Source organism: Ursus arctos, unplaced genomic scaffold (assembly GCF_023065955.2).
Source record: "Ursus arctos isolate Adak ecotype North America unplaced genomic scaffold, UrsArc2.0 scaffold_32, whole genome shotgun sequence".
In the NCBI taxonomy this organism is placed as follows: domain Eukaryota; kingdom Metazoa; phylum Chordata; class Mammalia; order Carnivora; family Ursidae; genus Ursus; species Ursus arctos.
Window position 1 is genome coordinate 130,268 of NW_026623008.1, and position 27,685 is coordinate 157,952.

Genomic DNA, 27,685 nt, shown 5'->3' on the forward strand with positions numbered 1-27,685 from the left:
GCACCAACCACAAAGGCAGCTCCCCAGCCCTCAGGCCAAGACTTTCAACCCAGACCCTGACGGACACAGACTCGGGGCACTAGAGGCAGGAGCCCTGGGCCTGCACTACCTTGAGGATAGGACTCAGGAAGACATCCTTCTTGTGCCGGCAGACCCTGACGAGGACCAAAAAGGCCAGTACACGCAACGTCTCTTCACCTGTGCTCCACAGGACCACCATTCTCTGCAGAAGGCAAGATGTCACTGCCTGCCCCAGCCTCCCCAAGTCCAGCCAGAGGCCCCTCCGATCACTGCTGGGAGACAGACCTTCCCAAAGCACCTCAGGAGAGAACCACTCAGAACTCAATTAAGGAGTAACAAAAACATAAAACTAACTCTGTGAAGGCAGTACGACAAAAACACGTGACACCGGTATCCAGAACCGCACATTAGAAAACAAGAAAAGTACGTCTTGCTTCGTTTCTCGTCAGAAATGTCAGAAAGCTGCCACCTTACGTGACTGGCCTTGCAGCCCCAAGAGTAGAGAACTGACGGAGACAGAAGCCAAGCAGGGAGGAGGGTGGGGATGGGCGCAGATGCCGCCGGCACTCTAGCTAGGAGGAGGGCGTGTCTGAGGGGAGCGACAGGCACCCCCACCAACGACACGGGGAGGGGCCCGCACACCTTGAGCAGCATGCGGCACTGCTTGGGGAAGGTCAAGAAGTACGGCACGGAGCTGCTGACATGCTGGAGCACGGCTGCTGCTACCGTCACCTCCGCCACGCAGGCCACCAGCTGGGGAAGCAGGAGAAGGCTGTGAGACCCCAAACCCACTCGGGTCTGGGAAACAAAGAGGGACTGGACCACCAGATGTGGCCAGGCCCCATGGAACACAGCAGGCCCTCTCCCATGGGCACTGCACCTGTATAACGGAGCTCAGGTAAACCTTGATGTCCAGCCGGAGCTTCCCCCACAGCGGGCTGCTGGACGGCTGCAACACCCTGCAGAGAGACCAAACCCACACCCGTCTGAGTGAACCCCCACAGTGCACACTTTCTCCCAAAATCCGCCACCCCTCATGGTGACTCCTCTCCCAGTGCAGCGGCCCCCTTCACGCAAGAGTCCACGCCTGGCCGAAGCCAGCACCACACTCACCTGTCTGTCTGCTTCCCCGCCCCTCCCGACATGGCCACCTCCACAAAGCTGCACCCTCCTGATGACGAGTCCAGCCCTGGCAACGTCCCCCAGACCCAGACACTCCTGCCTCCAGGTCTGCCACTGCTCCATGCCTCCTTCCAGGTAGTAACAGCAGGACCCTTCCCTGGAGCCTTCCCTTTTCCTCTGGCAAGTGTCTGGGGGTAGTCTGACCTTTCATGACCTTACTACCTCCTAGTCATACGGCTGCAGGACCCTCTCAGGCAAATGTCCCTTCCCTTTTACCAAAAGTCTGCTGCTCTTCTCTCCCCTCTGAAGACCTTTCACAGCCTCCTCTACTCAACCTACCTCTAACATAGAACTTAAGGTTCTCAAACTCAGCTTTGAAGAAGCACCTACCTACTGGCACACACACCTCCCCAGAGCAAACAGCGAAGGAGTGGACAAGATATTCAATTAAAGAGAGAAAAAGAGAACAAAAAAAGAGAGAATTCTGACCTAGAAAACCAGTGGTGCAGAGCCAAGCACACACTCTGGGCCCCCTAAAAAATTCTGGGTAGAGAATGTACCTTTTCAGAAAGAAAAGAGAAAGGAGGAAGGACAGAGCCACCCAACTGGCCCTGAGTGCCCTGCCTCTCCCAGGAACCCTGCAAAGGGCCTTGCTCTATCTTCAACATCTCTCTGTCCTGGTTGGGTCTAGAGAGGGCTCCTAGATCACAAGGCCTCTACCTCCCCTCTCCCTTTCACCTGCTACTGTCCTTTGGGACTTTTCCAAACAGCAGCTTCTGGAGACAGCCAAAGAGATCCCGAATGCAGAAGGTGACCAGGGCGTTGAACACTGCAATGAGGGGACCACAGATGCTATTCACAGGACAGAAGATGGAACAGAGAGCCTGTACCCCACGTCCCCTCAGCCCAGCTCACCAGCACTGTCCGTGACCTGGAATTTGCTGGCTTCAGCACCGTCTTGGTCTCCTTGGGTGGTGACCACAGCAGCTCGGAATGCCTGCACAACTTCATGGAACAGCTTTGGAGTAAGGTGATGCTAAAGGGGTTAAGAAGACCCAAAATGTTGGGGGAGAAATCAGCTGTGTCAGACACAGCATGAGGCAACCAGACCTCCAGAAACCTGCTTTGTGAGAGAAAGGCACCCCTTGCCCACAGTCCGAGATGTGGAGCAGAGGTGGACGCAGAGTTATGGAGCCACATCCTGGGAGCAAAAAAAGGAGTCCGGAATGTTCCTGGAAGGGCAAGGAGCCTGGCTCAGGGCCATAGGGGAGAGACTAAGGGTCCCAGATCTGGATGGTGACCTATGACAGGTAGTATCTAGAATTCTCCCTTCTGTCCTTTCCTTTTCCTGCAGAAACCAATGCAAAACCCTTGGGAAAGGGGCTCTGGCTCCACTGACTGACAAAGGCACAGAGACTACGTCCTGCCCATAGTGGATTTCAGGCAACAGGGAGCCTGAAACAGAAACTGAGGGAAGAGAACAGGAAGAGCCCCTAGAATCTCTGACCGAAGGAGATAGTTCAATCCTGGAGCCTCTTAGCATCAAGAAAGAATTATGTGAGATTCTTTGGTGATAAATAGGACTCCAGTGCCACTACTCAGAGAAGGGCTCCTCCCACCTACCTCCTCCCAACTGCACAGATCCAAGTAACTGGAATGAGGCCAGGGCAGAGTCCTAAAGCGGGGTGGGGGTGATGTCCAATTGCCCACCCCATGCCACTTCTCACCTTTGCTGCCTGCTTCCATCTCTCAACCATCGCAAGGGTCACAGGAGTAGAATCCCTTTTCTTCCCCTTCAGTCCTCTGGGGACCCCATCCTCCTCCTCATCTTCCTCCTCCACACTTGCTTCCTGCACCAGACAGAGGGCCAGGCTGGAGCAGGATGTAGAGGTCATCCGTGTGCCCCTGCCCCCACCAATCCTGCCTAGGTCCTCACTTCCAGCGTATCTGGCAGAGAGTGGAGGTGCTCCCCTTCATCCTCAGTGCCGTCTGAGTCACTAAAGTTCAGCAGGCTCTGGTCGTTCTCCTGCAGGAACTTGTAGAACTCGGGATCTCTGTCTTTCAGCCGAGAGAGCTGGTCCTTATGCTCAGATGCTTGACCTTTATGCTGGCTGAGAAGGTGGAGGTCATCAAGTACAATGGGCAGGTACAGCCCACAGAGGTGGGGGAAGTGGGATGAGGCTTCCTGTCCTCCACACTGTAAGCCTGCCATCCTCTACAGAGAAGCTACAGGGCTTGATCTGCCTCCTCCACAACAGCTACTGACAACCAAGGCAGGCGGATTCCCAGGGTTAAGTTTTCAGCAGATCCCCCTCTCCCCTAAACTCCAGACTCACATATCCAACAGCCTCTCTATACGTGCTTCAACACCTGCATTTCAAACCCCACACGTACAACACTGAACTTGTGGTTCTCCCAAACTTGCTCTGCCGGCACTCTGCTCCACCTCAGGTGTCGGTAACCCTACCTTTCCAGGTACTCAAGTGAAAGACAACCTCTCTATGTCTCATACCCAGCATGCAAAGTGCCACAAGATCTCATCAGCAAAACCCCTTCAAAGCCCGTCATGCCTCCTCTTAAACCAGCACCATCTCTCAATTCTCTCAATTACCATAGTGGCCTCTCCCTACCTCCGTACCCACCACCTCCAACCTATTCTCAACACAGCAACCCAAGTGACCCTTTGTGCTATGTGTCATGTGACATTACTTCACAGCTCAAAACCCGGAGATAATTTCCCATTTTACCCGCATGTCTTATAAAAGGCCTGCAAGGTCCGACTCCACCATCATCTCTCCAGGTTCATCTCCTACTACTCTCCCCCTCACTCCTCCTTAGACACTCACCTGTGTAAGAGCTGCCCCCACTTCAGGAGCTCTGCTGTTCCTGATACCTGAAACACCACAGCATTCGTCCCCTGTCTGTGTGGCTTTCTCCCTCAGGTCTCTGTTCAATTACCATGTCCTCAAAGGTCCTTCTCCACCAAACAGCAACAGGAGCCCCCCAACATGCTCCCTATTTATCTAACCCCTTGTGTTTTTCTTTACTGTTGGCCACACTTATCTTTTCTAACCTACCATACATCTGGCTCACCCGGGGTGCGTGAACTCTGCCTAACCAGAAAAGGACCCTTTCATTATGGACCAGTGTATGCCCACCACCTAAAATAAGGTTTGTCGGGGCGCCTGGGTGGCTCGGTCAGTTAAGCGTCTGACTTGCTCGCAGCTCAGGTCCTAATCTCTCAAGCCGGTGATCTCGGGGTACAGGGCTACGTACTCAGCGGGGAGTCCGCTTGAGACTCTCTCTCGCCTTCACCCTCTGCGCCTGTCCCCTCCCCGAGCGCGCGCGCCTTCTCTCTTCCAAATAAATAATCTTTAAAAAAGTAAGTAAATAAAATAAGGCTCGTCACCGAGCAAGGCCTCGGCAAACACTGGAAGAAAGCAAGAAACAGCCGACGGGTCTGGGGGAGGGGCCGGAGGTCCCTGGGTCTCAGTCCCGAGGCCAGGTGATGGGTGGGCCAGGACAGTGAAAAAGCTTTGGCTTTACAGGCGTCCCATGGGAGACGCTCCCCTCACCTGGACGAGGGGCTCCCGCCTAGCCCCTCCAGTCTCCGGTCGGCTCCACACACCGTCCGCGTCTCGGCTTCTGCGGCTCCTTCGGACTCCGATTCAGACTCCGAATCAAAGCCGGAAGCCAAGAACTCGTCCACGGTCAATTCTGCCAGGCGCCTGCGGGTTACGACGTCGGAGTCAGGACTCCCCGCCAGCCCGGTTTGCCCCAGCCTCTCTGCACCAGGAACATGGAGGTGCTTAACGAGAGGCCCTTTGGATAGAAGCACCCACCGGAAGGCCGAATCCGTCCTCAGACTCTCAACTTACCGCTTACCACCCCGCGCCGCCGCCATTATTGCCAGCCCGCAGCGTGCACCCCACTTCCGGCCCCAGAATGCCGTCCGTTAGCCGCACTTCCTTCGGGCCAGCCCCGCCCCCGGCCCCGCCCCGTCGCGCCGCGCCGCGCCCCGCTGGTGGCTCTAAGTTTCTCCACCGGTGGCTCTGGTGGCATCCAGGCGGGAGGGCGGGTTCACATCCTCCATGGTCCGGGCTCCCAGGGTGGCAGGCTGGATGCAGGCTGACGGCGCAGGCCTGGTTCAGTCACGGCTCCCGCACACATCGCTGAGTGTCGGGCCGTAGATCTCGAAAACCGGGCAGGACTGCGTAGGGTGGAACCCCGTGTCCTTCCCGGTACGAGGCAGTAACAGTGGCGCCTCTCCGAGGGACGCTGAGGCCCGGGACCTGGGGCACCCTGTCCCAGCCCTCCCACAGCCTCCCCGGAGCTCCGTAAGCACGTGCCTGTGAGGGTGTCGGTGCACTGACGACGGACAGCACGCATCAGGCGCCAGCATTTGACAGGCAGGACTTCTGTGCGAAGAGCTCTTAGCGATCAATAACACAGAGCCAACAGCCTAGCGGGAAAAGCGGTCTGGCAGGAGGGGCAACGCCACGGGCGGCCAATTCGCCCCAGAAATGGCCCTCTGATGGCCAGGCCGGTCTTGCCTGGGTCACATGTGGATCAGAATGGTGAGCGCCACTTCTACTCCGCCGGCTAGTCCACAGCAAGGGGTGGGGGCAGTGGACAGATCCCAGAGCGGTTATCGAAGCCCGTTTGCCCAAATGTTCCCCAAAGTACTGCACCGGGTACTTCGGTCCACCGAGGCCTCTGCGGAGAATGCCTAAACCCACAATATGGGGCTGGGCAGGAATGGCCACTTGTCATTGCCCTCTCCGTGGGAAGGGCGGGCACAGAGGCGCAGAGGCTGGAAGGCTGCCTTGCTGGAAGAAAGGAGGGGGAAACCAGATTATGCCGGCCTATGCACACACACACACAACCCCAGGGCAAGGGTTTGTGGGCCTCGGACGCCCCATCCCGCAGACTCCTTCGGAGCAGGCACGGCTCCTGGCAGTTCCCCCAGGCCCTGCCTGCGTCCCCCAACCCAACCCCCCGCGCAGCTAGCGCGCTGTTCAAGGCCTGGTACTTGTAGGGGTTCAGGGAGCGAACCCAGCAAAGGCCAGCCGGGCAAAGTGGTCTGCCTGGGGTCACAAAGGGGCAGGCAGGATGTGGTACTGGGCTGCCTCAGGCCCCAGGGGCAGCAGGGACTTCCAAGCAGCGTGCCCTGGGCGCTTACGGGGGCGGGGCTTCTTAAATGAATTGGCGGGGATGGATGGTCCAGGAGGCTTCTCGGAGGTAGGCGGCGGGCGGGGCCCCGGGGACTTCCTGGAGGAGAAAGCGGGCGGGGCGCCCGGACATTGACTGGGGCGATTGGAGTGCTGTGTTCAGTCCCCGCAGATGCGGGGAGCGCGGGAGGCGGGGCGGGCGGCGCCGAGAAACAGCGGCTGCGGGCGGGCGGGCGGTGGGAGCGAAGGACGCTGAGCGGGCCGCCACCGCCTAGCAGCCCTCCAGCAGTCAGTACGTCCGTTCGTCTGTGCGTTCTCCGCGGGTCGCGGCGGGTCCGGCAGCCGAGCCCATGCAGCCGCGCAGCGAGCGCCCGGCTGGCAGGACGCAAAGCCCGGAGCACGGCAGCCCGGGGCCCGGGCCGGAGGCGCCGCCGCCGCCGCCGCCGCCACAGCCGCCGGCGTAAGTGGGCCGAGGGGCTGGGGACCGTAAGCCAGATCTGGGGCTGAGCGGGTCCGGAAAGGAGACAAGGAGGGGCGTGCGCCGAGCCTGGCTGGCTGCCCGGAGGAGGCGGCCTCGGCGCCCCGCAGGCTCGGCCCGCCCCAGGAGGGTACAGCTCCCCCTCTGTTTATCGCGCACACAGCGACGTGGGACAGGGCGTCCAGAGGTGGCTGCTTCCCGGAGGCTCTGCCCTCTCCCGCCGCCCTTGAATTCCGGCTGCGCCGCTTAGACTTAGACGACTTGCCTGCAGGATGGGGGGAAGGGGGGGCGGGTGGAGCTGCTCTGGAGGGTCAAGTGAGGTCAGACCTTCTGGTGGGCATCGGGGTCTTCTTCGGAGCTGTCATGAAGCATTAGCCATTGCACTTAGTGCACATCCTGTGTGCCCAGCCCGTGCTGAGGACACTGCGCTCTGATGGGGAACGGGAAGGGTGGCCCGTGACAGAGGAGCACCTGGTCCCAACAAGGGTAAAGGAAACCTGGTTCTTATGAGAGTTACAGGCAGAGAAGTTCTATTCTGGGGGCACACCTGGGCAGAGGGGAGTATGGTGCCAGGAAGGGTCCTGACACAGAAAGCTGTAGGTTCAGCCATGGCATCAGGTGTGTGACTAGACCTCATGCTAGGAGCAGGTGTGGAGCAGTTTTGCTGCACTCCAAGGAGGCTCCCTGTATGTGAGAGAGAAGAGTTGGGGGAGGTCCTTTATGGAAGCCAGGTATGGGCTGTCAGGGAGAGGGGTGGCCTCCTAGGTGCCCTGGCCCTGCCTACGGCTTCAGGGGTGGGTGAGCAGCTCCCTGCAGAGTGCACCTGACCTGGCACTGCCCGTCTGCAGCCCAGAGGCAGAGCGTGCACGTCCTCGGCAGGCCCGGCCCACAGCCCCAATGGAGGGTGCAATGCAGCTGCTGAGCCGTGAGGGCCACACTGTGTCCCACAACTCCAAACGGCACTACCACGACGCCTTCGTGGCCATGAGCCGCATGCGGCAGCGTGGCCTCCTGTGTGACATCGTCCTGCACGTGGCGGCCAAGGAAATCCGAGCGCACAAGGTGGTGCTGGCCTCCTGCAGCCCCTACTTCCACGCCATGTTCACAAGCAAGTACCACCACACCCAGCCTGGGCACTCGGGGGGCTCCCCAGGTCTCCCAGGGCAGGGACCGGCCTGACCTGCTGTCCCCACAGATGAGATGAGTGAGAGCCGCCAAACGCATGTGACACTGCATGACATTGACCCTCAGGCCTTGGACCAGCTGGTGCAGTTTGCGTACACGGCTGAGATTGTGGTGGGCGAAGGCAACGTGCAGGTGAGGCTGCCTCATCTCACATCACACCCTCTACTGGGCCCCTGTGCCTCAGCTCCCGGGGTTTCCTTGTGCCTCTCCCTCAGTTCCTCATGTCCCGTTTCCCTGTCCCTGCTCCCCTGGCTCTCTGTCTCTCATCTCACCCCACAGACTCTGCTCCCAGCTGCCAGCCTCCTGCAGCTGAATGGCGTCCGTGACGCCTGCTGCAAGTTCCTGCTGAGTCAGCTCGACCCCTCCAACTGTCTGGGCATCCGGGGCTTTGCTGACACGCACTCATGCAGTGACCTGCTCAAGGCAGCACACAGGTACGTGCTGCAGCACTTCGTGGATGTGGCCAAGACTGAGGAGTTCATGCTGTTGCCACTAAAGCAGGTAACGTGCCAGCTGGGGCACGGCCTCCACACTGACCCAGCCCTCGACCCTGGACCCCAGACCCAGCCCTTGGACTCCTGGCTCCCTTCGACTTGGCCTTTGGCCCCCGAACCCTTATTTCCAGCTTCTGACCCACATTCCAGCCTCGCTACCCATGCCCTGCCCTCTCCCCACCTCCACCTCACCCCCTTTTTCTGACCCACCCAACCCTTCAACTTTGGACTTCTGATCCCACCCTGTCCTGACCACATCCCTGCCTACAACCTCCAGGCCCGGTTCTACATCCCTAGGGTTGTTCTGGGCCTAGGCCCCCAGGAACCGAATCTGTGGTTCCTGACCCTGCTTGGCCCCTTCTCATAGGAACACTGGGCTCCCCATTGGACTCTCCCTCCTGGGCACAGTCAGGGCTCCATGGGCCCCCAAGATCCTCCCTAGATCTCAGGTCTGAGGGTCCCCACCCCCAGGTGCTGGAACTGGTCTCTAGCGACAGCCTGAACGTGCCTTCAGAGGAGGATGTCTACCGTGCCGTCCTGAGCTGGGTCAAACATGACGTGGATGCTCGGAGGCAGCATGTCCCAAGGGTGAGGCCAGTGCCTGGGGGACCCACTGTGCTTAGGAGGGAATACACCGTGGCTGAGGGTCTGGGTGCACCCGGGCTCTGTCTTGTCCAGAGACCCCCTCACAGGATTGATGCAGACACATGTTTCAAGAAGGGTCCAGCATGTCTGAGGGGATCTCTTCACTGGGGCCTGACACCTGACTGTGGCACCCCTGCACCCCAGCTCATGAAGTGTGTGCGCCTGCCGCTGCTGAGCCGAGACTTCCTGCTGGGCCACGTGGATGCCGAGAGCCTGGTGAGGCACCATCCTGACTGCAAGGACCTGCTTATTGAGGCCCTCAAATTCCACCTGCTGCCTGAGCAGAGGGGCGTTCTGGGCACCAGCCGTACGCGGCCCCGGCGCTGTGAGGGCGCCGGCCCTGTGCTCTTCGCGGTGGGTATGTTCACCCGTCATGTCCCCTCATGTCTGGGCCCCTCCCCAACACGCCCTCCCTCTCCCCTCCCATCCCTGACCTGTGCTTTCTATCCATGAGCCCAGCACAAGCCTACCTCACACTGCACTGGTCACATCCTGTACCCACCCACACCTACTCTTCTGTCCGCCTGTGGAGGACCCCATGTGGTATGACCCACTCGCCAATCCCCATCCCCACCCACCCTTGGAGCCCCCATACTCTTGACCTTGAGCTATGCTACAGACCCCCAGCCATTGCCTCGCTGGGTCCCTTGTCCTGCCCCGTCACCTCCCCATTCCTAGGTGGTGGGAGCCTGTTTGCCATCCATGGGGACTGTGAAGCATATGACACACGCACTGACCGCTGGCACGTGGTGGCCTCCATGTCTACGCGCCGGGCCCGGGTGGGCGTGGCAGCAGTTGGGAACCGGCTGTATGCTGTGGGTGGGTAAGTGTGGAGGCTGGTTTTGGGTCAGGGGCTTAGCATGTGCCCACTGGGCCTGTCCTGACCGGCAGCGGACCCCTCCCCTAGTTACGATGGGACTTCAGACCTGGCCACCGTAGAGTCGTACGACCCTGTGACCAACACCTGGCAGCCCGAGGTGTCCATGGGCACGAGGCGCAGCTGCCTGGGTGTGGCTGCCCTGCACGGGCTCCTGTATGCAGCTGGTGGCTACGATGGGGCCTCCTGCCTCAACAGGTAGTGGCCGGGGTCAGGGCCGGGTGGCCTCTTGGGGTTGGTTCGGCTGCAGGTGTGGCTGCATCAGGACTGCAGAGATCATGCCTAAGGGGAGCAAAGAGGGATCCAACCTGACTCAAGTCACCAGGGCACCCTGGGCCTCTTCATCTACACCAGCCCAGCTGCCCCTTCTTTTCCTCTCAAGTTCTTCCCACCAGCCCAGGGGCTGGGTACCACATGGACGCTTGCCCAGGATCATGCAGGCAGCCAGCTAGGGGCCCATGTCCCCACCCGGAGGGCCCGCTACTTGCTCCAGTGGGATTCTGGGGTCAGTCTCTGTGACTGACCAGGACGGGATTTTAATCATTCCATGGGAGAGGGCAGGTCCTGGGACCAGGGCAGCCTTTCTGCCACTGCTCAAGGTCAGCGGCAGGCCTGGTGTCCACAGTGCTGAGCGCTATGACCCTCTGACGGGAACATGGACATCCATCGCTGCCATGAGCACCCGGAGGCGATACGTGCGTGTGGCCATGCTTGGTGGGTGACAAGGCCTGTTCTGTGTAGTGTCCACCCCCCCTGCCCCGGCCCCCCCCCCGGGGACTCCACACGTAGCAGGCACACCACGGGCACATTGGCTCTCTGCAGATGGGAACCTGTACGCTGTGGGTGGTTACGACAGCTCCTCACACCTGGCGACTGTGGAGAAGTATGAGCCCCAGGTATGAAACACACCCCAGTCACATGAATTTCCCTTCCCGAGAACTACTTACGGTTCTCGCTCTGGTCACCCACATCGCCCAGATGGTCAGTCCTCTAGGTCCCACCCCGGCCCGCAGAATGCCCTATCTTGGAGGAGGGTTCTTGCACTGTGAAGGAGGAGGGAGGCTGGTGATGGGTCTGCCCCCAGCTGGTCCCCTCAACCGCAGGTAAACGCATGGACCCCCGTGGCCTCCATGTTGAGCCGACGGAGCTCAGCAGGGGTGGCGGTGCTGGAGGGAGCCCTCTACGTGGCCGGCGGCAACGATGGCACCAGCTGCCTCAACTCTGTAGAGAGATACAGCTCGAAGGCCGGTGCCTGGGAGAGTGTGGCGCCCATGAACATCCGAAGGTGCGCCGGCCCCTCCCCCACAGGCCCGGAGCGTCCCCCGGGGACCCACCAGAGACTGACACACGTGTCTTAAGGCCTCCCGCCCGCGTGGTGTGTCCACGCCTCCCGTCAGTATAGGGACCGCCCAGCTCCGGGCCCCGCCCAGCTCCGGGGCCCCGCCCAGCTCCGCCCCCGCCCCCGTAGGCTCCTCCCATGACCCCGCCCCTCGAGGCTCTTGTAGTCCCGCCCCCGTGGCTCACCTCCCGCCTCCCTACCCCCCCCCCAGGAGTACGCACGACTTGGTGGCCATGGACGGCTGGCTGTACGCCGTGGGGGGCAACGATGGCAGCTCCAGCCTCAACTCCATCGAGAAGTACAATCCGAGGACCAACAAGTGGGTGGCCGCGTCCTGCATGTTCACGCGGCGCAGCAGCGTGGGCGTGGCAGTGCTCGAGCTGCTCAACTTCCCGCCGCCCTCCTCGCCCACGCTGTCCGTGTCGTCCACAAGCCTCTGACCCTGGCGCGGACTGCACAGAGGCCCGGCCCCGCGGCCTCCCACATGCCTTAAGCCCCACAGGGCGGCCCCAGCGCCTCGTGTGTCGGGGGCGGGGTGCTCGGCCCCCACCAGGAAAGTCCTGCCTTGTCTGTCCTTGTCTCTGCGTCGAGGCGGTCCATTTCTGTGTTCATTTCTCAGTGTTTATGTGTGTGCCGTCTATTTACTTACTGGTTTATTTATTATTTATTGATCGATGAGCAGCGCAGCACCTATTAGTTTACACGTTTCCCCTTGAAATGTCCTGTGTCTCTGGGACCAAGCTGCCTTCCCAGGTGTCCCCCTGCCCCACTGGGGGCACCAAGGAGCGATGGGGGTGGACACTTGCGTTGCGCATGGGTCAGAGCTGAACTCAGACTCTGTAGACCTGGAGGGACTGAGGGGGCAGGTGCAGAGCAGCAGGCCAGGGTTAGTTTTCTGAGCAGGTGCAGACTCTTCCAGCCCGGGCTTTGCACACCACCCCTACCTTACCCAGCCAGGCACACTCCCAAGAAGGGCATGAAGCAAGCTTCCTTCTCGTGGGCATGGTGTCTCTTCTGGATCCTGCACTGAGCTGAGCACAAGTGTGCCACAGACCCCACACAGCAATATGAGCCACCTTGAACAATAAACATGTTTCTTGGGCTCTGTGGGCTTGAGGCTGAGTGTACATCTCCACCCTTTGGGGTCCTATCTGGGGTGACCAGGAGGGCCTGGGGACAAGTGTGCAGCTGGGCTGAGGCTCTGCTTTGGTATCTGGGGGCTTTGAAGCAGCATCATCACATCCAGGTGGGTCAGGGATGTGACATCACGGATGAGCAGCCAACCAGGAGTGTGGTTCACTGTCAGCCTGGTCCTGAGAGGCCCTCTTGGTCCCATCTCATCCCAGGCTCTGGAGAGAGGGGGGTGCACAGTACTAACCCTACCTCACCATGATGGTCCTGGGTGCACCCAGGAGGTTTGTGGCTTCCTTGGACTTTGGCCTGGGGTGAGGTTTGGGCTGAAGCAGGAGAGGTTGGGGGAGGGTCCTGGCTTCCCCTTCCCCAAAGTCACAAACTCCTGTTTTAGTACCTGGGAGCAAGCACACACCGCCTTACAGACAGTGGTGACTCAGACCGAGGCATTTAGGTGAAAACAGGATGTGTGTTCTCCATGGGGAGGGGTGGTATTGGGGGGAGGGAGCCCTGGGCTTATAGAGCTCTCCAGCCCCAGGCAACCCCAGCCTGAGTGAGGGCAGGCTAAGTACTAGCAAACCGGGCCTTTGAGGCTCCTCCCATACAGATTGGAGGCTGAGATGGGTACTGAAAGGCTTGGGCCCAGGTAAGGGCCAGGTTCCTCCCAGAAAGGTTCCTCCCTCCTCTGGCCCTTAGGCATAGGGCAAGACTTCCCAGAGCTCCGCCTGGGAGGCGGGACCGGAGGCTCAGTACAGAGGCACTCAGACCTGCCGACCTGCTCCACTAGGGCCCGCCGCCACTGCCGCCCATGGGGAACAGCCACTGCGTCCCTCAGGCCCCTAGGAGGCTCCGGGCCTCCTTCTCCAGAAAGCCCTCGTTGAAGGGAAATAGGTGAGGGGGGGGGTGGAGCACAGCCTTGGTCCCTAGGTCACAGGGGTGTCCCTCAGGCTGCCTCGGGGGCCAGGCTGTGAGCCCCCCTTCCCTTGTCCCCAGAGAGGATGGTGCAAGGAAGCTGGCTGGCCTGTTTGGCACCGAGGCCGGTCCTGACCCGGACGCCGCCGCTGACAAGATCTTCCACTACATCCCTGGGACGGTGAGCCGGCGGGTGGGCGTGTCCCAGCTCACGGTGCGGGGCGGTGGTCTCTGTGTGACTGTGTGTACCTGTCCTACCCTCGCTCAGCTCAGGGTCTTCCCCCGTCAGCCTGGGGGAGTCGATCCAGAAGGGAGTGAGGAAGTAGACACTGCCCCGCCCTGGGGAGCTCAGCTGGCCGAAAGTCTGAGTGGAGAGCGAAACTGAGAGACACTGAGTCAGTGGCGTGAGGGAGCACACGCAGGGGCGGGCCACAGGCGGGGCCTCCAGGAGTCTCTCTGCTACAGCGGAGGGGGTGCTGTGGCCACGCTGTCCACTTAGAGCCATACTTGGGGTGTCTGCCTGCCCCCCCCCCGGACTTGGGTGCAGGACAGCATGTCCAGGCACATTCGAGGTGGACCAGGCGCGTATATCTGTGTTGCTGTGTGGGCATGGGTTAGGGTTGGTGTGGCTCCCATCACTCCGAGAGAGTAGGGGGCTTCAGGCAAACGGTGAGCCAGCCTCTCACCTACTCCAGGCCTCAGTTTCTCCCAGGGGGTGTCTCGGCATCCACCACTGCCTCATTCCACAGTAGCCCGCTGTGATTCCCCTACCAAGGCCACACAGCAAGGACGTGGCTCCCACCTCTGAGCTGAACACCGCCCCCTCTCACCCTGACCAGCTCCTGAGGGGCTAAGGGTTAGCTGAGAGGGGAGAGACACCCAGCCCTTTTCCCTAACCTGGGTAGCATTAGGTATGGTGGGAGGCTCTGCTATGTCCAAAAGCCCCAGAATGGGAGGAAAATGATACCCCAATATCTCAGCCCAGGCCAGAGAAGGAGGAACATTTGTCACTCTGGGTCAGGGCTCCCACCCGGCACTCTTCTCCTCACAGTGTTCTTTTGAGGCCTAGCAACTGGTGGGAGCTTCCAGAGCCTACCTTTCCAACTTGTTCCCATCAGGCTGGGAAGCCCACGCCTGTCCCCTTTCCTGCACTGTGAGGTCCCAGGGCTCCCTGCAGGCAAGCGCTGGCTTGAGAAACCATGCTGCCTCAGAGACGTGGACAGGGCACTTCTGTCCAGGGTCTGGCTGGGCTGGGATAGAGTCCCTCCGTGTGACTGCATCTCGGACCTCAACTCTGTCCCAGCCTGGGACACATCATGTGATCCTGGTGGAATCACATGAGATGTGGCGGCCCTGGTGGTCCTCTCTTGCCAAGACACAGAAGCAGGAGAGGGGAGCAGGCCTATTGAACCTGGGAGGTGGGGCTGGGGGAGGAGCCGCTTCTTAGGCCCTGTGGTGGGTTCTGCACCTAAAACGAGCCAGCCTGCCAAGGCTCTGAGCTGACTCCTCCCTAGGCCCTAAGGCTGAGCCTGGGCCACAGGGACAGCTGCATGGCCCTTCCTATTCATGGCCTATTTTTCATGGGTCCCATCCCCTAGTTGTTCCCCACGCTGGGTGTGGGTACAGGAGGCTCCACCCAGAGGCAGGGAGGCCTCACATTCCTGGGCTTGCCCAAGGGGCAGCTTAACTTGGTCAGGGCTCAGCAGCCCTCCAGGCAGCCCCTGCCAGCACCCAAATGGAGCATGGCCTCTCCCCAACTCACCCCTGAGCCCCTAGACCTCAGCTCTTCTAGCCAGGGTGTCGGGTCAGTACCCATCCCTATCTGACCTCCAGTCTGATGATCAAACCCCCGATTACAGAGGATTCTCTGTGTGGCAGGGTTGGCTAAGTGTTTGTGGGCCCCAACACTCCCTCCCCTCAGCAGGCAAGCATTGAACCCCAGCTCATCGCAGGCCTGGCCTACTTCTGGGGGTACAGCAGTGGGCAAAGCAAAGACCCTGTTCTCTTGGTGTGCCCATCTCCATGACAGAACCAGGATAACACAGGTAAAAGACATGATAAGCCAGATATGGCTAGCGTAGAGAAAAATAAGGGAGGAAAGGTGTGCGGAGGGGTCAGGGAAGGCTACAATGTTAGGGTACCCAGACGGGACCTCACAGAGCAGGTAACATCTGAGCCAAGTCCTGACGGGTGAGAAGAGAGACTGAGTGGTCTGGGCAGAGGGGATAACAAGTACTAAGACCCCAAGGCAGCCTGTGCCTGATACTGGAGAAGAGGACTGGAGGAGGGGCAGATCAAAGAGGTCCCCCAGGGCCATTGCCAGGACCATGGCCTTCCCTGTGGATGAGGTTAAGGGCCTGTGCAGCCTGCTGACACGGTCGGCACAGGCTCTCAAGGGCTGATGTGGGGCATCTCTTTCCAGCTCCCCATTAACTGACGTGCTGGTTGCTTGAAATGGGCCATGGTGGGAGTATTTATGTGGACCCCCCCACGCCGCGTAACCAGGCGTTAAACACTAGCCATGGTGGGAGTATTTATGTGGACCCCCCCACGCCACGTAACCAGGCGTTAAACACTAGCCATGGTGGGAGTATTTATGTGGACCCCCCCACACCGCGTAACCAGGCGTTAAACACTAGCCATGGTGGGAGTATTTATGTGGACCCCCCCACGCCACGTAACCAGGCGTTAAACACTAGCCATGGTGGGAGTATTTATGTGGACCCCCCCACGCCACGTAACCAGGCGTTAAACACTAGCCATGGTGGGAGTATTTATGTGGACCCCCCACCCCGCGTAACCAGGCGTTAAACACTAGCCATGGTGGGAGTATTTATGTGGACCCCCCCACGCCGCGTAACCAGGCGTTAAACACTAGCCATGGTGGGAGTATTTATGTGGACCCCCCCACGCCACGTAACCAGGCGTTAAACACTAGCCATGGTGGGAGTATTTATGTGGACCCCCCCACGCCGCGTAACCAGGCGTTAAACACTAGCCATGGTGGGAGTATTTATGTGGACCCCCCACGCCGCGTAACCAGGCGTTAAACACTAGCCATGGTGGGAGTATTTATGTGGACCCCCCCACGCCGCGTAACCAGGCGTTAAACACTAGCCATGGTGGGAGTATTTATGTGGACCCCCCACGCCGCGTAACCAGGCATTAAACACTAGAGCCACGGGAGCGTTTAGAGCACCGTCTCCCTCAGACACCCAAAACCCCTCCGACCAACAAGTCCTGGGGGGCTGATAATCAAATTGAAGGGTTAGGCTAGGAAATACCAGATAAGGGTCGCGCGTCCACGGAGTTCAGACTTCATGTCGTGACTGGCAGGGACTGTTAGCGCCCGTGTGTATGCGGCCACCCTATTGCCATGTTAAGAGGCTGTGAGCGTGTATTGGGTTCTGTACGTGGGAGTGATGCCGTGTGTATGTTCCTAACCTTCGTATTACGCAACTGCAGGTGTGTGTATGGGGGGGCAGCTGGACCCACGTCAGGCCCCCTCCCCTGAGCTCTGTTCCCCACAGGACATCCGGGGCCTGGAGAGCCAGCGAGAAAGCCTAGAGCAGCCGTTCCTAAGTGCGTTCAGGAAGGGGCGGCGGAGAGTGCCTGTGAGGGATCTGGGCAAGGTTGTACACTATGCCAAAGTCCAGCTACGGTTCCAACACAGCCAGGTGGGGCAGGCCGGGCGAGTGGGGGGTGCTCGGGGGCCAGCCTGGGGCCTGCCCCCAGACCCTCAGACCAGCAGCCCTGCTCTCCCCCAGGACATCAGCGACTGCTACCTTGAGCTGTTCCCCTCGTACCTCTACTTCCAGGCCCATGGTTCCAAAGGACTCACCTTCCAGGTGAGGGGAGATAGGCAAAGGGAGGAAGCTGGGGTAGAAGGAGAGAGCAGCCTCTTGGGAGGTGGGTCTCCATGTCCCACTAGGGGTCCCCCAGCCCTCCCCTCCCCCCATGTGCTCTGGCAGGGGCTGTTACCACTGATGGAGCTGAGTGTCTGCCCGCTTGAGGGGTCCAGAGAGCATGGCTTCCAGATCACAGGTGTGTGGGGGGCATGAGTGGACCTGGCCCCTAGGAGGGGCCTCTAGCTGGGGCTGCTCAGTGACCTTGGCCTCTGGCTGAGCTTCAGAACCCTGGAGGGACCCTGAGTGCACTGAGGGATCCTGGCGTTTCCTCCAGTGGGCACATGAGCGTTTGCCAATCTGGGGTGCAGGACAGCAGGCAGGGGACCTCCAGAGCTGTGACTGTGGCCCTGGGAGGCCCCTGGAACCCTTGGGTGGGGCCTTTCCTGTGGGCTGCTGGCTCAGCCCACTCCAACCCTCTACCCCCAGGCCCGCTGCCTGCTCCCCTTCATGTGCTCTGCCCCAGCCAGGATGAGCTGGGCCGCTGGCTGTACCACCTGGAAAAGCAGATAGCCCTCGTGGGAGGGCTGCAGCACTGCCACTCAGTGCCCCCGCAGGTCAGTGCTGGGAACCCCCACACCCCTTTCCTATCCCCTCTGTGCCAACACCCTCGCTGCCCCGACACCCCCTTCACCAGGGCCCCCCGGAGGACGAGCTGCCCTGGACTCTGCAGCGCAGGCTGACCCGGCTACGGACGGCATCAGGGCACCGGATGGTGGGCAGCGCCATCTGTGCCTCGAGGGTCAAGCTGCAGCATCTGCCCTCACAAGTGCGTGGCGGCAGGGGGAGGGTACCCTCGGGTGAGAGGACATCGGGGCACAGGGTAGGTGGGAGGAGATGGAGAAGGGGGTTGAAAAGATGGGGGCAGAGGGGTGAGACGAGATGGAGGTGTGAGGAGATAGGGACACAGGGTTGAGGACATGGAGGCACAGGGTAGGTGGGAAGAGATGGCGGAGGGGTGAGGAGATGGGGGCACAAGGGGTGAGGAGATGAGGGAGAGAGAGGTCCAGGAGGCAAGTGGGGGCCAGGCCCTTGCACACACTGGTCGAGCCCCCACCCTGTCTTTTGACCCCCTCACAGGACCAATGGGACCGGCTCCTGGTCCTGTACCCAACATCCCTGGCTATCTTCTCCGAAGAAGCAGATGGGCTTTGCTTTAAGGTGGGTCCCTCCCTGCTCTGGACCCACCCCGGGAACGCCCTGTGTGTGGGGGTGGGGGAGGGCAGCGGCTCAGGAGGAACCTGTATTTCGGGGCCTGCTGAGACAGAGTGCTAGCCCCACCCACCCGGCTTGCTGCCCTGGTCAGTCTGGTCTCAGCTGTGACGTGGCCAAGGAGGGGTCCCTGCGTAAGTACCCTTACCATTCTAGAGGGTCCTCCACCACCAGCAGGACCATCACCTGGGGCAGGTGGCATGGGGGCAGAACCACTCCTGGGAGACACTCCTGTGCTAGGCCCCAGTAACCCTGAGAGGGGCCCATACTTCTGAGTGGACATTTTCCTGGTGCCTGAGGGGCATGTGTGCATGCCTGTGTAGGAGGGCCCTCTGGGGCTGGAGTGTGTGCACCACAGTAATCTTCTACTCCGGGGGCGATCGTGGCCTTCAGTCACTGAGAAAAATGCAGGGGTCTTCCACATGCTCCCTCCCCAACCTACCCCCAGTCTTAGCAGGTGACCCAGGGGACCGGTCCCCAGAGGCTTCCATCTGTGCCTGCTGTTGGCTGATGAAGGCCCCACCCAGAGTCCAGGGGTGAAGAGATCCCTCAGGATGGAGGGAGCGCCGGCCCCCCTCAGGGATGTCAGCCTCATCCCTATCCTGCCCTCTGCCTGCCATCTGAGGGCCCAGCCCAGCTCTGGAGGGTGACAAGTATGGGCCCAGGCAGAGGCCCAGGGTTTCCCCCCCAGACTAAGGCCCCATCTTCCATCCCTGCCCCCAAAGGGGGAGCTCCCACTCAGTGCCATCCACATCAACCTGGAGGAGAAGGAGAAGCAGATCCGTTCTTTCCTGATCGAAGGTGGGCAGAGGCCTGGCCGGGGAGGGAGGGCGTGAGCCTGGTGGGTGCCCCAGCTCTTCAGTGGGGCCTTGCCTGGCTTTCTGCCTGCCAGGCCGCCCTCACAGGGTCTGTGTGCTAGGCCGTCTCATCAACACTATCCGTGTGGTGTGTGCCAGCTACGAAGACTACAGCCGCTGGCTGCTCTGTCTGCAGACCATCGCGCCCAGGGATGGAGCCCCCCCGCCGGCTGGCCCTGAGGGCTTCCTGGGGCTACGGATGTCCCCCCAGGTGAGGGGTCAGCCAGGGGAGACGCTGCCCACACATCTCACATTCTGGGCAGAAGGGTAGGTCTAAGGCACAGGTACTTAGGGAAAGGGGTCCTGCTCTCTGTCTCACCTCCCCGCTCCCCGCCCCCTGCTGTCCAGGTCATGAGTGGCGGCCAAGGCTCAATCTCCTCAGACGGACGAACCAGCTGGGACTCAGGGTGCCCAGCACCCCCTTCCACCCACACCAGCCACTCTCTGCCCGAGTCCTCGGTGCCGTCCACCACAGGCTGCCCTACCCAGCCTGTGCCTGTGAGTATCTGGGGGTGGGGAGGGACAAACAGAAGAAAAGGGCAGGGGGTCACAAAGAGAGTCTGTGTTGGGGGACATGCGTCCCCATGGCACTCCATCCCAAGCAGGACCTGGAGGAAACTTTGTGCAGCCACTGAGGGGGTGAGGGCCCTTGGGAACCTTCTGGAAGGTCTTTGGTCCCCACAGGACCAGCCCAACCCTGGCTGCACCAGCATCAGCAGGCAGAGGGCAGAGCCGAGACGGAGCAGCAGCAGTCGGTCACCCAGGAGTAAGGCCCGGGGTGAGGGGCCCAACCTGGCCACCTCGTTGTACTTGGACCTGACCAAGGTGGGCCCAGCAGACTGACCCCATTCTCCCTCCCACCCTCCATCTCCCTGGCCTCCATCTCTCAGGCCCAGGTGGTCCTGGAGCCACCTGGAGGCCTTCTTGCACAGAGAAGGGAGGACTCAGGCCACCTGCAGCTCCAGGAAACCTGTCTCTTCTGCCTCTTGACTGCAGCTGAACAGGCAGAGCCTAGAGGACCACCCTGAGGCCCCAGACCACCCCCTGAAGACCCCACACTCCCCACTCTATGCCGATCCCTACACACCACCTGCTACCTCCTACCACAAGATCACAGACGTCCAGGGCCTGGATGAGGTCAGTTCCCTGTGGGTGACAGAAGGGGCTAGATGTGTCCACAGCCTGAGGTCCGCTCAGGTCATGATGAGTGGCCAAGGGGTTTTGGGGGCAGGGATCCCTCAGCTCCACGGAGGTTCCGGTCCAGGGCCTCAGGTCCCCACCCCTTTCCTGGCAGTTCCTCAGCGCAATGCAGAGCTCACTTGGACCTGAGTCCTCGAGCCCATTCCCCTCGGTCCCTGTGTCTGTGCCGGTCTCTGATCACAGCTCTGGACTGTCCAGTCCCCACTTGCTCTCCAAAAAGGGAGCCCTGCAGCACAGAGCCTCTCAGCGGCACCGAGGCTCCATCAAGGGCCGGGGGCCACCACCTCCAGACTCCCCTCAGCGTGTGAGTAGCAGCCCCCACCCCTGCCGGGTAAGGGGTTCCGTGGAGGGGTGGAAATAGTGTGGGGGCTCTGGGACCCTGGGAGAGCAGGAGAGATAGAAACAGGAAGATAAAGCAAGCTGAGACCAAAGACAGGAAGCAGTGGGGGTGGGGGTGGGAAGGGGGGGCGGGCAGGAAGGGAAGATACACAACCAGGAGGAAAAGGTAGGGCTGGGATCTGGCAGATTCGCAGGCTGGTCTCCAAGCTCCCTCCCAGGGCTCAGCTCTCAGACTTGTGGTTGGGGTCCCCAGGTCTCCCCTGCGAGGGAAGTCTCACCCGACCCCCTGCCACCTCCCTCAGGTGAGTGAGGGCCCTTGCCTCTTTCCGAGGGGAGCTCTGGGTGTTGCTTCCTGAAGGTACATGCGTCTCTGTCCTCCCCACCAGGTGGCCATCCCCCCAAGAGCTATGGCAACATCTGGGACAAAGCTTCATCTCCCTCCCACAAGCGGTGGCCCCAAGGAGGACCTGAGGCTGCGGGGGGGCTCATCCAGTGGATCTGATGGCCTCTGGGTGGCTGGTTCTCGGGACCACCTGCCAGCATGGACCCTGGAGTGGGGTCTACAGCAGAGCCTGGGTCTTTCTTTGTAGGGCCACAGGCTGACCGGCATCGAACACCTGAACCCCATCCAGTGGTGGGTCAGTGTTTGATCCCAGCAGGGTGAAGGGGTCTCCAGAACTATGAGCTTCCCCGGGCTCTGAAGGGGCCAGGAGGAAGGCCTCATACAGAAGATGGCCTGGCGACGTGGCTGCACCACAGGTCAGAGCAGGCCTTGTAGAGGGAGCAGACTTCAACCTTTCCTCCAGGGAAGGAATGAGGGAGGCCGCTTGATGCAAGCTTTACCTGGCGGTGGGAAAACGGTGCAGGTGGGAAGGTCAGAGGGCTGAGAAAGCCAGGTTAGTGAGGGTCAGGGCACGTGAGATCAGAGAGCGTGAGGTTAGGAGGTCAGCAAAGTCTGAGACATCGCAAGCAGAGATAGAAGGGTGTTCCGGGCGAATGTCAGTGGGCTCGGGCTGGTTAGGAGAAACCGACAAGTGACTAAACAAGAAAGAAAGAGATTTTATTTGTGCTGTGTGTCCATGCGTTTTCTGCTCAGCAGTCTGGAGTCCTCCATCCTGGGGACCCTGTGCACATGCCCACCTGGCACCCAGCCTGGTGACCTCCAGGGCTCTGCCACCACCAGCCTCCCACCCACCTTCCTGCCCCATCTCCGACTCCTCAGAGCCTTGGGACAACCCTAATGTCCAGTGCCTTTATCTGACACCACCGTATTCCGCTTCTGCACCTCGTCCAGGGTTCCCCAGAGGAGGGTCTCCTGCTTCTGCCCTACAGACCCCACCCTGCATGGGCCGCTGGGGCCACACCCCTACACGCCCCTGTGGGCACCTGCTCACTGTCTGAGGCAGGAGCCAAGGAGGCCTTGGGGCTTAGGGGTCACAGAGTCCTCAGAAGCTTTCACTACTCCAGCCCACTTGTTAACAGGGCAGAATCCCTGGGACACCCCCCTCCAACCTGAAGGCCATCTAGTCTCCTCACTCTTGCCCCCTGCCCAGATTTCCAGCTGGGGCTTTGCTGCTGCTCTGACACCTTCTAGTTTCCAATGCCTTATCCTGCCTCTCCCCCCGAGCTAGATAACCCAGTAAAATACAGGATACCCAGTTAAATTTGATTTCAGATAAACCACACATAATTTAGTACAAGTACATCTCAAATACTGCATGTCTGAAATTCAAGTTTCACTGGCACCCTATGTTTTTATCAGCTAATCTGGCCGCCTCACCAACCAGCTCCTTGCTCAGCACCTACCCACCCAGCCCTCCGGAACCTCCTTCCCCCCGGGTGTGAAGCACGGCCTTGGCCTTATAGCCTGGGGTCAGATCTTTGGGTGGAATCCAAGGGGGCAGGACGGAGAACACTGGCTCCTTCCTAGACGCCACAGAACACAGGGGTCAAAGGGCAAGACCTGAGGGCAGCACCTCGTCCTCAGCACCTGTGGCCATTTCTTTCTCCTGTGTCTTCCTGGACCAGGCCTGTGTTCTAAGAGCTGGGGCTGGGGCTGCGGCTGCGGCTGCGGCGTCCCTGCCCCACCTGCCGGCGGAAGTAGTGGATGGCAGAGATGGTACCAATGTTGGCCAACAAGACTGCAAGAGAACACAAACCCTCCTGAGTGCCGGCTCCATTCCAGCCTGGTCACCACCTGCTACCCGCATGGCCTGGTCCTCAAAGGGCAAGAGGAGGCCAGCGGGGCAGGGAGTGGGTCAGCAATGAAAGGAGCAAAGTCAGGGGAGAAATCTGTGCTTCCCCGTGCACCCCTCATCCCTGCTGGCCCAGCAGGTGAGACTGGACCCCACTGGTCCTCCTGGCCACCAGCCCACTCCTCCCCCAGGGCCCCCAAACCTGTTTTCCAGGCATCTGGGGTATGCAGATCTGACGTTCTCACAGCCCAGGTGGCAAAGGCCACGAACACCAGGCACATGTCATTCTGGCTGAAGGTAAATGAGGTGAGAGGATCTCGGGGCTCCCCTAGGAGAGAGAAGCATGTCCGCGCTCTGGTTGCCCCACCCAGACTCATCTGCCCCAGATATGCTGCCTGAGCCACATCTTCCCCTGATACCTCTGTCCCAAGACACGGGGAGTGCAGCATGGTTGAGTCGGGCTGACTTGGGCGGGTTGCCTCTGTGGTACCATTTCCTGGTTTGTAAAATATCTTCCAAGGGAAACGTGAGACGAAGTCTATTGAGTGCCTGACCCGGCAGGCAGCAAGGCCTGAGCGGGAGCCGTCCCAGTGTCTACCGTGCTAGAGGCTGGGGGGCAGGGCACTGCTGTCCTCTGGGTCTGGATACAGAACGATGGTCAGCGCAGACAAAAATCCCAGAGTAGCTGCGGTGTCTGGCCTAGTCTGCCCCACCTGGACTATGTCCTGCGATGGCCAGGAGCTAGTCCACCCTTCCCAGATCATCCCTGAGCACCTCCCCCCCACAGGCTCATGACTCGGGGTCCTAGCCTGCCCCTCCCCAGCGGCCCTCCTGGCTGGACTCCCTGGACAGTATGTTCCCAGGACCTGGACAGCCCATGGGGCCCACACCACACGCACCTGCTTGACTGACTGCCAGGTTGAGCTGCTCTGCTGTGGCTGGGCTAGGCTCTGGTGGGGTGCCAGGCCCCACGCCCCAGGGCACCAAGCTGGGGGGCTCCGCGGCCTGTAGCTGGAGAAGAGCAGCCAGCTCCAGCGTGCTCCCTGACGAGTCCTCCCCAAGGAAGTGTTCATAGGCCTCAGGGATGGAGATGGGCACAGGGTCTCCAGGCGGAAGGGCTGGCACAGGCTCAGCTTGTGGGGGTTGGGCCGCAGAGTGGCTCCCCCAGTGCCCAGACCTCTGGGCTCGGCGGTCCTGGAAGAAGAATTCACACATGTCTGGCCACTGTGCTTCGTCCAAGGCCTGGTCAGCTTCAGCCACCTCCTCGGCATCTTCAGTCTCCTCCTCAATCGTGTCACAAAAAAAGAACTCATAGGCCTCTGGGAGGGTCACTGCACAGCTGCTCCTGGGCCTGGGCCCCACTGAAGCAGAGGGGGAAGGGGGAGGCTGGTGTTTGAGGATCCGAGGCTGGGGAGACCGGGGCCCAACTGCCATGGCGTCCCAGCCTCCAGGCCCCCCTCGGCCCCCTACTGCTGTCCTGGGGGGTGAGGGCCGGGCTGTGGCTGGCGAGGGTGGGCCTGAGGTCTCTCCTGAACCTGGCTCCTCGGGGCTGGGCACAGCCACGGAAAATCGCACTTTCTTCTTCTTGGGTGCTCGGACAGGGCCTAGTGGGGGCTCCCCTGAGTGATGTCCGGGGGCCCCTGCTGAAGGCTCCTCTCTGGGCTTCTCTCGGTGTCCTCCTGGAGACACAACAGGGCTCAAACATGGCCTGGCCGTTGGGGCAACCCCCACCTTCCCCACGTCAGGCCCAGCCTGGGGAATGGGAGCAGCTGCAGACACACCCACGTCAGACTGGGCCTTGGAAACCAGGTGAGGTGGAGCCAGTGTAGATGAGTCCACCTCCTGCTTAACCACTGGGCTCAGCATAGGCAGGTCCATGTCCAGTCTAGACTTGGAAGCAGGTGTAGACAGAGCCACATCTGACTTAGCCATTGAGATATCTGGATGAGTCTCCTGGGCAGGTGTGGACACGGTGTGTAGCTCAGCTCCGGGGGTCATTCTGAGTAGGTTTGCACCTTCCTCGGTCGTAGGGACAGGTGTAGACAGATCCGGATCTGTTCCTTGCCTGGTCACCTGTGCAGGGGCTCCTGCAGACTCTGGACCCAGTTCATCCTGCCCGGTTCCTGCTGTCTGCTCTGCTGTCCCAGCCGAGAGACCCTTCCCCCTGGACCCAGCCAGGCCGAGGCCCTCCTTGGGCCTGGCCTCAGCAAGCAGCAGGGAACCGTGCTGGGTGGGAGCAGAGCCGGGGGTACTCAAGCACCCGCCCCCCTTGGCTCCAGCAGCACGCCTCTTCTTTCGGCTAGGGCTGCGTGGCGGGGCTCCAGGGCTGCCAGGGGGCCTCTGGGGAGCCGTGCTGCAGCCAGGAGACTCAGAGCTCTGGGGAGGCTCACCAGGGGGGCTAGGGGCAGGGCCTTGCGGGGCCGGCCCCTGCAGAAGCCTCTGCATCTTGTTTCTGGAAGACACTGGCCCTAGAAGGGACGAGCTCTGGCCTACGGGGGCGGCATCAGATGTGACGGACAGCAAAGCTTCTGACCGTGCGGACGTGCTGGGCGTCTGCTGATCGGCCCCCAGGGCCAAGACAGGCTCATGCCAAGACCTGCTGACCAGCGGCCGGGTAGCTGCCTTGTCCTCCTCCTTGAAGCCAGGCCAGTCCCTCCCCCCGGAAGCCGGCTGCCCCTCGAGAAGGGGTGGAGGCCCAGGAGGACTGGTGCCACTGCTGTCTCCTTGGTCAATGTCACTGGACAAGAGCTCGTCCCCGGAGGCCAGGCTGGCCTGCAGGAGGTCACACTCTTCCGTCGTGGCCGAAAACTCAGCCCAGTCCTTGTCACTCAACTGGATGCTGTACTGGAAGTTTTCCATTTCAGGTCAGCAGAGGCACTCGAGCAGCCAGGCTTGAGGCCAGGCGGGGGCTTCAGGGACCCTGGTCCCGGGCACCGGCCAGCATACACTCGTCGGGGCGCCCCCCACCTCCTTGGCTCAGGGGCCGGCACTCCATCTGCCTTCTGAAAGAAAGCAAAACGGGGAAACCCGAGGGAAGCTGAGCGGCTGTCAAAACTGACCCCTCCTCCAAGTTAGAAAACCCGTAACTCCCACTCTCCCTATTTCCAAACTAACCCCAAATAATAACCTTGTGACGATATATCGTTACATTCCTAGACTCGAATGTGGCTTAGGTTAGTGAAGTACACTAAGAAAATAGGATTCCTCGTGTTTGAATTTTTGTCCCCGGAAGTGGTTTTCTTCTCATCTTTGAGGGTTTTCTGTTCCACTGGGTCAGCTCCCCCGTCTCCAACCTTCCTCCAGAACTGCAGGTACCAAGTCAACTTCATACAGCAAAGCCCATTTCAAGGATCACTCCCTGGGAGTCAGCTCCCCTGGGCGATGTTCAGCCCCGGTCTGTCCCAGCACGCCTCATGTGGCAACTGGCCATGGAGGAGGGGCCACAGTGTCCAGCAGGTGACCACCCTTTGGTGATGACCTTCTACCAGCCGTGGCTGGGACAGGCTTCTGGACTTCCCCTGAGATCATCGAGGTCACACTGGTACTGGCTAGAGCCCACTCAGGGGTCATCAGGGAGTGCCTGGCTCTGCCCCCTGCCTAGGCAGGAGGTCACAGAACAGAAATGGGCCTCCTAACTCCCAGTGGACCACTAGGGCCAACCTCAAGGTCTGTGCCCCTCCCCCAGGGCTGCCCAGCTGGCAAAGCTCCCTCCTTCTGCCTCATCTCAATGAACACAGGTGACCCTAACTGCTTAAGAGCCCCTAGTGTCTCAGCCTCCTATGGGAAGTACTCTTTGGCCTTTGGTCAGCTACCCCCACACCCAGGGAGGTGGGAGGTCACTCTGGCCAGGCCAGTGCTGAGATGAAGATGCCTCGAGACCAGAGCAGTATGGCTTCCTGACCCCTGAAATTTGTCCTCCTCACTGGCCCTTGGGGAATTCCCTCTGTCTGACTTCGGGACTTCTTAGGGTGGGAAGGAGGGACCAACAGTGTCATACCTGGGACCCTGTGGCCAGCCAGGGCAGCGGAGCTGGGCGTCCGAGCTGCCTGTCCCAGAGCAGCATGGTGCTGGGCTCACCACGCAGGCCCCACCCCCACTGCCAAAAATACCCCATCCCTGTGGTCACATGTCTCCTGCCAGCCGTCAGGGTCCAGGACACAAATAGATGGCATTTGAGGAGCCTCCAGCTATGTGAGGGACGCCTTCCTGGTCAGGTCAGATGCTGGCCAGAGAATGCTGACCTGCAGTCAGTCCTGCACGGGCCTCCTTTTCCCAAGCTGAAGGCCACTCTGCACTTCATCTCTCGGCCCAGGCTGACCTTTCCTCTTCAAGTGGCCCCACCCGCTGCAAACCCTCAGGCTCTGTGCCAGGAGTTCCACCTTCCATCTCCCTACCGACCGGGCCCTTTTGGGTCTTAGGGCTTTACCCTGTCACCTGTGTGGAATAGAGAGTTGTGGGGTGATAATTGGGAAATCACCATTCCAGAATATTCTTAGAGGTCCTTTGGAGGTGGGCTGCTGCTGACTGGGGGTGAAATAGGGGAGCAAGGCTTGCACCTCATTCCTCTGGCCTCGAGTGGCTCACTGGCCCCTTCCCTGGCAG

General features: G+C 60.6%; 4 protein-coding genes across 10 annotated transcripts in view; 2 read left to right on the top strand and 2 right to left on the bottom strand.

The window, feature by feature from the left end:
* The window catches only part of NOC2L (NOC2 like nucleolar associated transcriptional repressor), a 13,333-nt gene extending 8,241 nt beyond the window's left edge, over window positions 1–5,092 (bottom strand). For both annotated transcript variants that reach the window (XM_026520144.4, XM_026520143.4), the window contains exons 1-9: window positions 5,022–5,092; window positions 4,719–4,871; window positions 3,080–3,254; window positions 2,871–2,993; window positions 2,059–2,179; window positions 1,882–1,972; window positions 902–980; window positions 664–774; window positions 110–223 (exon numbers count right to left, since the gene is read on the bottom strand). In XM_026520144.4, the coding sequence (XP_026375929.2) occupies window positions 110–223; window positions 664–774; window positions 902–980; window positions 1,882–1,972; window positions 2,059–2,179; window positions 2,871–2,993; window positions 3,080–3,254; window positions 4,719–4,871; window positions 5,022–5,047 (993 nt within the window). In that variant the 5' untranslated portion in view covers window positions 5,048–5,092. The remainder of the gene's footprint in view (window positions 1–109; window positions 224–663; window positions 775–901; window positions 981–1,881; window positions 1,973–2,058; window positions 2,180–2,870; window positions 2,994–3,079; window positions 3,255–4,718; window positions 4,872–5,021) is intronic.
* Window positions 5,093–6,547: 1,455 nt separating this feature from the next.
* On the top strand, window positions 6,548–12,437 carry KLHL17 (kelch like family member 17). 2 transcript variants are annotated; one of them, XM_057305260.1, is made up of 12 exons: window positions 6,548–6,774; window positions 7,641–7,900; window positions 7,988–8,109; window positions 8,257–8,478; window positions 8,943–9,059; window positions 9,261–9,474; window positions 9,576–9,939; window positions 10,024–10,191; window positions 10,619–10,707; window positions 10,816–10,889; window positions 11,097–11,278; window positions 11,544–12,437. In XM_057305260.1, the coding sequence occupies exons 1-12, from the start codon at window positions 6,665–6,667 to the stop codon at window positions 11,770–11,772; spliced, it is 2,151 nt and encodes a 716-aa protein (XP_057161243.1). In that variant the 5' UTR covers window positions 6,548–6,664; the 3' UTR covers window positions 11,773–12,437. The 2 variants fall into 2 exon arrangements, with proteins under 2 accessions (XP_057161243.1, XP_026375922.1); XM_026520137.4 differs by having other exon boundaries at window positions 9,795–9,939.
* Window positions 12,438–12,528: 91 nt separating this feature from the next.
* Window positions 12,529–21,942, top strand: PLEKHN1 (pleckstrin homology domain containing N1). The gene is made up of 16 exons (XM_048221791.2): window positions 12,529–13,354; window positions 13,457–13,556; window positions 16,906–17,052; window positions 17,143–17,223; window positions 17,347–17,419; window positions 17,710–17,837; window positions 17,918–18,049; window positions 18,361–18,441; window positions 19,218–19,293; window positions 19,412–19,560; window positions 19,698–19,847; window positions 20,034–20,174; window positions 20,346–20,486; window positions 20,644–20,853; window positions 21,142–21,190; window positions 21,275–21,942. The coding sequence occupies exons 1-16, from the start codon at window positions 13,272–13,274 to the stop codon at window positions 21,388–21,390; spliced, it is 1,857 nt and encodes a 618-aa protein (XP_048077748.1). The 5' UTR covers window positions 12,529–13,271; the 3' UTR covers window positions 21,391–21,942.
* Window positions 21,928–27,202, bottom strand: PERM1 (PPARGC1 and ESRR induced regulator, muscle 1). 5 transcript variants are annotated; one of them, XM_044391439.3, is made up of 4 exons: window positions 27,081–27,202; window positions 23,983–26,085; window positions 23,286–23,411; window positions 21,928–23,029 (listed from the first exon to the last, which is right to left on the bottom strand). In XM_044391439.3, the coding sequence occupies exons 2-4, from the start codon at window positions 25,940–25,942 to the stop codon at window positions 22,926–22,928; spliced, it is 2,190 nt and encodes a 729-aa protein (XP_044247374.2). In that variant the 5' UTR covers window positions 25,943–26,085; window positions 27,081–27,202; the 3' UTR covers window positions 21,928–22,925. The 5 variants fall into 5 exon arrangements, with proteins under 5 accessions (XP_044247374.2, XP_026375960.2, XP_044247375.2 ...); XM_026520175.4 differs by lacking the exon at window positions 27,081–27,202 and adding an exon at window positions 26,211–26,564; XM_044391440.3 differs by lacking the exon at window positions 27,081–27,202 and adding an exon at window positions 26,198–26,501.
* Between the last annotated feature and the right edge of the window lie 483 nt (window positions 27,203–27,685).

Bases quoted from the DNA above. Each gene is read 5' to 3' on its own strand.
- PLEKHN1 (XM_048221791.2), top strand. From the start codon at position 13,272: ATGGGGAACAGCCACTGCGTCCCTCAGGCCCCTAGGAGGCTCCGGGCC. The intron at 13,557-16,905 runs GTGAGCCGGCGG...TGTTCCCCACAG, and splicing joins TCCACTACATCCCTGGGACG to GACATCCGGGGCCTGGAGAG. The intron at 18,050-18,360 runs GTGCGTGGCGGC...ACCCCCTCACAG, and splicing joins TGCAGCATCTGCCCTCACAA to GACCAATGGGACCGGCTCCT.
- PERM1 (XM_057305259.1), bottom strand. From the start codon at position 25,942: ATGGAAAACTTCCAGTACAGCATCCAGTTGAGTGACAAGGACTGGGCT. The intron at 23,412-23,982 runs GTGCGTGTGGTG...TCTCTCTCCTAG, and splicing joins CCTGGCAGTCAGTCAAGCAG to GGGAGCCCCGAGATCCTCTC.
- KLHL17 (XM_057305260.1), top strand. From the start codon at position 6,665: ATGCAGCCGCGCAGCGAGCGCCCGGCTGGCAGGACGCAAAGCCCGGAG. The intron at 9,060-9,260 runs GTGAGGCCAGTG...CCTGCACCCCAG, and splicing joins GGAGGCAGCATGTCCCAAGG to CTCATGAAGTGTGTGCGCCT. The intron at 9,475-9,575 runs GTATGTTCACCC...CCATGAGCCCAG, and splicing joins CCCTGTGCTCTTCGCGGTGG to CACAAGCCTACCTCACACTG.